The 9,346-nt window shown below is 37.4% G+C and overlaps 1 protein-coding gene across 1 annotated transcript; it reads left to right on the top strand.

Annotated features, from left to right (window-relative positions):
* Positions 1-1,182: 1,182 nt before the first annotated feature.
* LOC140795487 (uncharacterized) lies at positions 1,183-8,855 on the top strand. The gene is made up of 6 exons (XM_073148062.1): positions 1,183-1,524; positions 3,500-3,586; positions 5,544-5,726; positions 5,837-5,923; positions 6,005-6,076; positions 6,747-8,855. The coding sequence occupies exons 1-6, from the start codon at positions 1,336-1,338 to the stop codon at positions 8,655-8,657; spliced, it is 2,529 nt and encodes an 842-aa protein (XP_073004163.1). The 5' UTR covers positions 1,183-1,335; the 3' UTR covers positions 8,658-8,855.
* Positions 8,856-9,346: the final 491 nt, after the last annotated feature.

Consider the following 9,346-nt stretch of genomic DNA (forward strand, 5'->3'; position numbering starts at 1 on the left):
CACAGTATGCTTTTTTTTTTTTTTTCTGAAGGGTCAGCAGACCAAAATTCATTAGATAACTGGGTTAGATTCAAAAGGCAGGTGCGGTACTAGCCGCACCATGGAGGCTAGCTCACTAACAGCAAACTGAGCAAGACAATAGGCATTGGTGTTACACCGACCCTTAAAGCAAATCCTAACTAAGGGCTTAGAAGACATCCATCTAACACGCTCTTGAACTATTGGATGGATAGATAGTCTAACTAATATTATCCAGTATTTGGAGATAGGCCACCAGATGAATGCTTTCACTTATACGAGCGGTGAAAGAATAAATTCTCAAAAGATTAAATCAATATCTCATACTACGAGTTGTGATTGTCCATTTGTAATATAAAACAAACCGAATCGCCAAATTTGTAGGACTCAGTTCCTACAGTCTCAATTTCATGAACTGCGTTCCAGAGATTTTCACCCAAAAAAAAAAAACACTTCTCATAATATATCACTAACGATTGCTAATTTCATCCTTTTCTATTCTTTTTTTAAAGAGAAGTGGAAATTTATTTGGTGTTTCAATTAAATTAATGTCTGTGAAATTCGAATCCCCATATAATGTGAGCCCTTTAACCATTTAAATGCTATTTCCTTGACAATTTTCATTTTCTCTTTTCAGAGGTCCACTCATTTTGCTCAGATTTCACACTTAGTTGGAAATTATTTTTAAAGCCAAGGATTGATGATTAAACTTGGCTGCTTAGATTTCCTCGTTTAGTTCCAATTTTGAGCTCATTTCTGAGTATTGAGCCAAATTCGATGGAGCCAAGTTTAATCAAGTTTAAACAAGTCTAAACTTGATCAAGGTGAGCTCGATCTTGGTTCTGGCTTTCTTCTTTTTTTGTGACATCCCTTATTATTTTTACTTTTATTCTTTTTTGTAGAAAAGAATAAAAGAGGAAGAACACTTAACAATTGTTTAGAAGTTTTGAATAAAGAATTGCCAAGATAGACCATTGTATCATTATCAGTTATCAATTCCCATTCTTTCGCCTTTCTCCGTTCTCTCTCATCTCTCTCTCTCTCTCTCTCTCTCTCTCTCTCTCTCTCTCTCTTGCAGAATTAACCAAAAAAAACTCTCCCCCTCCTTTCCTCTCCTCTTCGTATCCTCCTCCCCTCATCCTTCTCCCGAAACCCTAGATACCGTCCGCCCAAAACCCTAACCTGTTCTTTTAGGAGAGAGGAAACCCTCAAACCCCCATCGAGATTTGACCCCTTTAGATGCACCATTAGCTCCTGGTGTTCGATTCGATTTGATTTGCTTTCTGTGTTCCGGATCCGAGACGCTCGATTTGGCAAATGGAAGGTCGGGATCCGTCGGCGGCGCCATCGGCCGCGGGGAAGGAGGGGTCTTTGGAGGAGGATAGGCTTCTTTCGGTGACGGCGGTGCTCGCGAAGGACGCCGCTTTCCTCTTCCAGAGCCGGCGCTATGCGGAGTGCGTCGATGTGTTGAGGCAGCTGTTGCTCAAGAAAGAGGACGATCCCAAGGTGTGCGAGCTTACTCGATCTCTTTGACTTCATTGTGTAGAAATGTTTGCAAAAGGCTGCAATTTTGTGCGCGGCTTTGTTTCATTTGTTGTCTTTGCGTCGTTTGTGGCTTGGTGAGCTCTGTTTGGAGAATTTAAGGCATGCCTTCTGCTGTCGATGTTGGATCCTTTGAAAGTTCTGCTGTATGGCATTCCAAAAATTGTTTCATAATGCTAGAGGAAGTGCAAATTTTGATCCGTATCGGCTTAAAATAGTTGGGCAGGTGAATACAAATGAAGATTTTCCTTTGTCTATCTGTACATGTTATAGAAAGAGATTTCTATTGCCATCGACAAACTTCTCAAATATAAATTTCACCCCCTGATTTCTTAGTTATGTGGAGACCTGCTAATTTGTGCTTGGGTTCCCGCTATTTAAGGCAGGCCATCAATGAGCCACGTTAGGTTCAAGCCATGTGAGCTCTATTATTGGTTCGATTTCATAGATTTTCCTTTCTAAAAATGAAAAAGAGGAGTAAGATTTGCTTTGCTGACTTGATGCCATATTGCAAGCTAGACTGATCTGGTTGCTAATCTGATGGGGTCCTCACTTGATCACTTAATCTGAGGTGAAACAATTTGCGATCTATTGTTCAGACTAGGACAGTGAATTTTTAGGCGACAGAGCTCAACAACTAAATGAGATATCATTATCTGAGTTTTGCATGTGCTCTTTGTTCTTATGATGTTCTGCATTTGGTATGTCCGATTGATTACAGTTTGTTCTAATGTTTAATAAATTCCTTGTATGTTTATTGAAATAGACTATGGTTTAGTCGAATCATGTGTTGTTATTAATTACTTCTTTTATCCCCTAAGATGAACAAATCTCAGCTTCTTTTATCATGAATTTGCTAGATTGATAAATATAATCTTGGTTATTCCATCAAGTTGCTAGATTACATACACTCTTAAACACTAACTTTTTCTTCATATGCTATATACTGATCATGTTGTGGTACTGAGGATTTTAATTTGTTGCATTGGTCTCATGTGCCAGGACGGCATGTGAGATATACCAGACAAAGAAGTTGTGGGTCTAGTTGTCCACATTAAAGATATCTAGTAGTTAAATTTGTGATGATGGAATAAATAGTGATTAGAATGAGCATCATGAAAAGTCAATTATAGGGCTCAATCAGCATGCTGATCAACAAGTATAAAAGGTAATATTGCAATTTGGTATGGATCGTGCAAGTTAACAACATATGCAACCAACAATTCGAAGATCAAGATAGTACAATGACTAGGAAATGGTGGATCATTGGCTTGTCATGTCCTATTTTCATTCATATTTTGATGCTATAATTATATGTCTGGAAGGTACCTCATCAAGTGCCTTCCACTGGTATTGACTTAACTGTTGAGAGTATTACAAAAGCAGTTGAGAGTATGCCGGCATAAAAATTAAGAACCAGGGCAATTGTAAGGTTTGAGTAATTCATTCTCAATTGTGTGTAGGGATCACAAAGGGTTCATTCAAACTTGATATGATGTGAAAAAATAATAATTAAGCAGTATCCCTGTGAATCCTGTCTAAATCATTCTCACAGACATGCACTCATAAATACTCAACAAGAACATACCTTTGGATCTGCTATGTAAATCTAGTATAATTATACTAGCTCTTGTTTTTTGTAAAACAAGCTTGATATGATACTAACAGATGTAAACATATTATCATTATTCTGTTGTATACTAAAATCATCCTATTGCACTTCTTCTAACAACAGTTTAACATTCTATGTCTGAAGTTTTTACTATTTTATTTGATAATTCTATAATTTTGATTTTTTGAAGCTATCAACATTTTTTTTTCTTATGAGTTAATGCAGTTCTTATTTTCAAATATTGTTCTTATAAAAAATATTACAGTAAGCTAGCGACTGTGATTAGTTTTGTATGTCATTTCTTATGTGACATTGATGGATGGTCAGGTCCTTCATAACATAGCTGTTGCAGAATATTTTCGTGATGGTTGTCCTGATCCAAGGAAGCTACTTGATGTCCTTGGCAAGGTTAAGGTAAGCTGCTAATATATTTCGTTTTATGCATGTTTTGCTCTTTTAGTGACTTTGTACAGTTCCTGGAAATATATATATATATATATATATATATATATACTTGATAAATTAATAATGGTGTGATTAGCCATCTGTCTTAGTTAATTATGATTGGTTCCTTGAGTCCTTTTCTCTTACCGCTATCTTAGACAATGTCCACTGTCAAATAGGTCATTCTTTCTTTTCTTAGAACATCAATTCAAGTCCTTTAGTTCCCTCCTTGTGGTCTCTTTTACCCTGATTGAATCATTTATCTTTAAAGATGCACATCAATCATTTGTATGATCACCTATATATATATATATATATATATATGAATGCACTCATCTTTTACAAGCACCCATCCTGGAAATATATGCATGTTTTGCTCTTTTAGTGACTCTGTACAGTTCCTGGAAATATATATATATATATATATATATATATACTTGATAAATTAATAATGTGATTAGCCATCTGTCTTAGTTAATTATGATTGGCTCCTTGAGTCCTTTTCTCTTACCGCTATCTTAGACAATGTCCGCTGTCAAATAGGTCATTCTCTCATTTCTTAGAACATCAATTCAAGTCCTTTAGTTCTCTCCTTGTGGTCTCTTTTACCCTAATTGAATCATTTATCTTTAAAGATGCACATCAATCATCTGTACGGTCACCTATATATATATATATATATATATATATATATATATATATATATATATATATATATATATACATATGAATGCACTCATCTTTTACAAGCTCTCATCCTATTAATATTCTCATCAACTGCCGTGAGCATGCCTTATAACTACTTGACCATCATATCATATATCATTATTGTTCATGTATCGGTTCTGTAAGATTTTCCCTTTTAAAAGAGTATTTCAAGATACCAAAAGCATTTCTCACTTTTTTCATCTTGTCGGTTCACCAAAAATATCATCTTGGTTTCCTTGTTCATGGTGAACAAATGTTTTGATGTAAATTTAATCATCTTTCGGTATCTCTTGGTCACCATCTATGAAATTTCTCTTTGGTGTATATTAAACTAAAATTTCATTGTATATAAGACTACTCACCTAATATCTTTGAATGCTCTTTGTAATTAAAATTTAGAAGTTTGTTTTAAGCTCATGAAGCAAAACAATATTGTCAGAAATGATCAATGTTATGCGATGACATTTTGAATATGCCTGATAAAGTTTATGTACTTGGAAGGTTTGGAGTCTTCAATTAATTTTCTGGACTTTGCAGACGAAAAATTTCTGAAAACATTATGATGTGATGTTGGTCTGATTATGAGACTTATAATGAACTTAGATAAGTAATCTTATGTAATTTTGGATATATCTTCTTGAAATTATCTTTTGGGGTTCAGTCAGATCAAATCTTAGGGTGCCAACTAGATTTACAATGTGTAGAAAAATATTTGTCACTGGGAGTTATTTTCTAGAAAGTTTTGGGTGTCTCAATTGAGATCTGTGTCTGAATATATTTTTTCCAGGAAGGAGACTCCAGTGTAGGATAAAGCTCCCATGTTAGGAGTTGATTTTTATTTACCTACTTTAGTTTATAACTATTTTTTGAAGTTTGTTTGTTTCCCTGCATGTAATTACATTATTGGCTGGCCCACTTGAATCATTTATTTCATGTGGACAGGTCTGAGTATGTGTAATATAATGGCCCTATTTTTCTTTGTTACGACCTCTTAGTGTCTACGATATGGTAATTTTTCTGACCGCTTATTATTATCCCATGATATGTATTGATTTAACGTTCTTTTAGCATTTTCCTGTTTGACCCCTCATCGTGATATTCTTATATTATTCCAAGATTTTGGCCTTTCTGGACCAACTAAGTAACTAATTAACATGTACTTTTGTGCTTTCGCTGGAAATTTGCTTATTTTCGACCAATCTAATTGATGTTGATGCAGAGGAGAAGTGAAGACCTTGCTCGTGCATCTAGAGAACAATCGGAGGCTGCAAATGGCATAGGAAGTAATGTTATTTCGGGCTCTAGAGGAAGTACCACTGTACTGCATCAATTCTCTTCGGCAAATAATAGCATCATTGCTTATGCAGATGAATTTGATACATCCATTGTGACATTTAATAGTGTATGTTATCCAAATGTTCTTTACTATTTATTTTAAGCTTGCCTAGCATAGGCAGAATATCAGCTTAAATAATTCTGACAACTTGATTGGTCATCGTGGTGGGTTTGCAGGCAGTTATCTTCTATCATCTGCACGATTATGCACATGCAATATCAGTTCTAGAGCCATTATACCAAAATATTGAACCCATCGATGAGGTAATATGCAGTCAGTTGTTACTTTTCTACCTTAAACTTTGTTACCTTCTTTCCTCAAGCGCTATCTGTATACTTTTGCAGACAACTGCTCTTCATGTATGCCTGCTCTTACTGGATATTGCATTAGCTTGCCAAGATGCAACAAAAGCAGCAGTAAGCTGATAACTGAACTTTCATGTTTACTGGCCCTTATCAATATAATGCTATTATACTACAGCTAGAAATTCATGTTAGTATTACTCCTGATGCTGAACAATTATAAGTAGCTTAAGGCTATTTCTGTCAGTGATGTTGTCTATATTTCTTTCCAAGTCCATTCATGTTTGTCAGATCTCTTTGTAATTAAGCTAACCATTTTATAGGACCAATTTCTGCATAAAGTATGGGACCTTTTACATACTAGTTTTACGTTTTTCCTTCTATGTAAATCCGGCTTGATGCTAGAAGCATATCTTATCTAGTAAAACTAGAATAACTCCATTGCCATGCTGAAATTTATGGGAGATGGGGATTTTTTTTTTTTTACATGCATGAATACTACTATCTAAATTCAAGAATAAGCTTTAGAGTGATGCCGAGCTATATAGCGAGAGGGAATATACATTATAGTGTGATTGGGTGCTATCAGATGGGAAGTTATATTATCCCTAGAAATATGATATGTAATCCTTTTTGTTTAAGGATAATATTATTCATTAATACAGATTCCCAGTGAAAATATTTACTGTGTGATAATTGCATTGGCATCTGAGCTCCCTTACAGGTTAGATTCCCTCTACTCATTCTGATTGTGCTGTGACATGTCATTGCTTGGTTTCCACAGGATATACTTCAACGCCTGGAGAGATGCTTTGGTGTTGGTAGCATATTAAATCATAATGATAATGGAAGCATAGGTCAACAGCTATCTTCAAACCAGCTGAAGGTTACTACGAAAAGCAATACAGCTCCAGATGCATCTGGTTCTGATTCAAATGCCAGTGCGAATGAGAACCCTTTGGTGGGGAATCTTTCTGATGATGCATTGGAGTATGAAACCTTGTATTCAACTTTGGATAGCGGAAATCAGAACTTGGGTAGACCTGCCTTGAATGATCTCTCAAAGGCATCGGCTGATGTTGCTGCTAGTGCAGCAGATCTGAAACTGAAATTACAACTATATAAGGTCAGACTCCTGCTTCTTATTAGGAACCTGAAGGTCGCAAAGCGTGAGCTCAAGCTTGCGATGAACATGGCACGTGGTCGAGATTCATCTGCGGAGCTTCTTTTGAAGTCTCAGTTAGAATATGCCCGTGGAAACCATCGTAAGGCTGTGAAACTCTTGAGTACACCTGGTAATCGAACAGAAAAAGCAATGGTTACTATGTTCTATAACAATCTTGGGTGCATACATCATCAGCTAAGATCCCATCAGACATCAGGCTGGTTTTTTACCAAAGCCCTGAGACACAGCTCATCATTTCGATTAGAGAAACCGTTGAAGCTTGCGACCTATTCACAGGATAAATCTCGTCTTATTTCATACAACTGTGGTCTCCAGCATTTGATCTGTGGAAGGCCATTTATTGCAGCTCGTTGTTTTCGTGAAGCTATTCCACTGTTGTATAATCGCCCACTTTTCTGGCTCCGCTTTGCTGAATGCTGTCTATTAGCACTGGAGGAGGGACTCTTGAGTTCAGCAACTGCATCTTCCTTCAAGGGAGAGATTACAATTCATGTTGTTGGATCAGGCAAATGGCGGCAAGTGGTTGTAAACTCTGTGAACTTAAGAAGTAGCTATTCAGATTCCAGAGGAGGTGATGGAATGATCTCTGATGAAAACTTGGGCTTGCTGTCACTTTCATTTGCTCGGCAATGCCTACTCAATGCTCAGCTATTACTGGATACTCCTGAACAGAAAACAGCAAAACCTAGTTCTATGACTGCTGCTTCAGATTCTGATACTTATAGTGAAGCAACATCTATAAACATCAAGAGTTCAAACCAGAAGAATACAAGTACAGATTTGAAAGGATCAAATTCATCAGCCTCCACGCTAGCCACTGCAAATGGTGAGTCCAAGGGAGGTGCAAGTTCAAACAACACTCTGCAGTGTTCAGTCGCATCATATGAGAGCATCTGCGGAAAGGATAACCACAAAATTAAGCAGGCTGTTCTTGCAGACCTAGCTTACATAGAATTGTGCTTAATGAATCCCTTGAGAGCACTACATGCTGCGAAGGCATTTCAGCAGCTTCCAGGCTGCTCTAGAATATACATTTTCCTCAGCCATGTTTATGCAGCTGAAGCACTTTGTCACCTGAACCGACCTACAGAAGCTGCGGAGCAGTTGTCTATTTATATCTTGGATGGGAACAATGTTGAGTTGCCATACAGCAATGAAGACCGAGAAAACTGGTTCATAGAGGAAGGTGGCGATGGCGAGGATTTGAATTGTTCAGCAACTTTGAAACCAACCTTCGAAGAACCCCAACATTTGAGAAGTCTGAAACCCGAGGAGGCTCGTGGGGTGCTTTTTGCAAACCTTGCCGTCATGTTTGCAGTGCAGGGAGATCTCGAGCAAGCCAGCTATTTTGCAAAGCAGAGTCTTGCCTCCTTGCCCAATGACCCGAGATCGGTGCTTGCTGCAGTATATGTGGATCTTCGACAAGGAAAGACGCAAGAGGCTCTCCCTAAGTTGAGACAGTGCAGGCGTGTGAGCTTCCTCGCTTCCAATCCAACCGTCAGCAGCTAATTGTGGTTTAATAGAGTGATCTAGTTGATAAATTCCCTTAGCCTTCGCCGTTCGCAACCCTATTAGATGTTCAACTGCAGGAGATATCTGTAGTAGATTTACTTTGTTCCATACAAAGAATTGATGTTAGAATAAGTTCATTTTGATTTCTTCTCTTCCTTTGCCTCTCCAATACAAATGACTGGTGTCGTCGTTGCACATTGTTTTAGTCTGTTGACGGAGACAGAGAAGCTTAAAATAGTAGGATTGGCAGATTCATTAGTAAATGTGAATCCGTTTCGTTGGAAGCTACCTTCATAACTAGCTTCTTTTCAGTGCATGAAAGCTGTTGGGCAAACCTTTAGAACCTTATGGAGCTCCTTCTCTTTTAATGAAGCCAGACACATGTGTTCATCTAAGATTTAGACCTTTGGGAAATGAAAAGAAGATTTGTTTACCAAACTAGACAAAACTAGACATCCTTAAAAACTTGAATACCTAAACAAGCCACACCTCTTTTGCATGGCCTGCACCCAGACCCCGAGTGGTGGCAAAGCACAACGTCCAACACCATCCAATTACCCCCTGACGCTACTGAGCTCACCCAGAGACCTGCTTCAGTAATCTATGTGCGTGGGGCTAAACATTTAATACGCAAATTGGTTCGTCCAAATCTAGAATAAAACTAATCTGGGGCTCGAAATTAATTT

This window comes from Typha latifolia, chromosome 9, assembly GCF_019914945.1.
Source record: "Typha latifolia isolate L0001 chromosome 9, TyphaL0001v2, whole genome shotgun sequence".
In the NCBI taxonomy this organism is placed as follows: Eukaryota; Viridiplantae; Streptophyta; class Magnoliopsida; order Poales; family Typhaceae; genus Typha; species Typha latifolia.

Excerpts from the sequence above, each read along its gene's own strand:
- LOC140795487 (XM_073148062.1), top strand. The coding sequence starts at position 1,336 with ATGGAAGGTCGGGATCCGTCGGCGGCGCCATCGGCCGCGGGGAAGGAG. Across the intron at positions 5,727-5,836 it reads CCATTGTGACATTTAATAGT|GCAGTTATCTTCTATCATCT; the intron begins GTATGTTATCCA and ends GTGGGTTTGCAG. Across the intron at positions 5,924-6,004 it reads ATATTGAACCCATCGATGAG|ACAACTGCTCTTCATGTATG; the intron begins GTAATATGCAGT and ends ATACTTTTGCAG.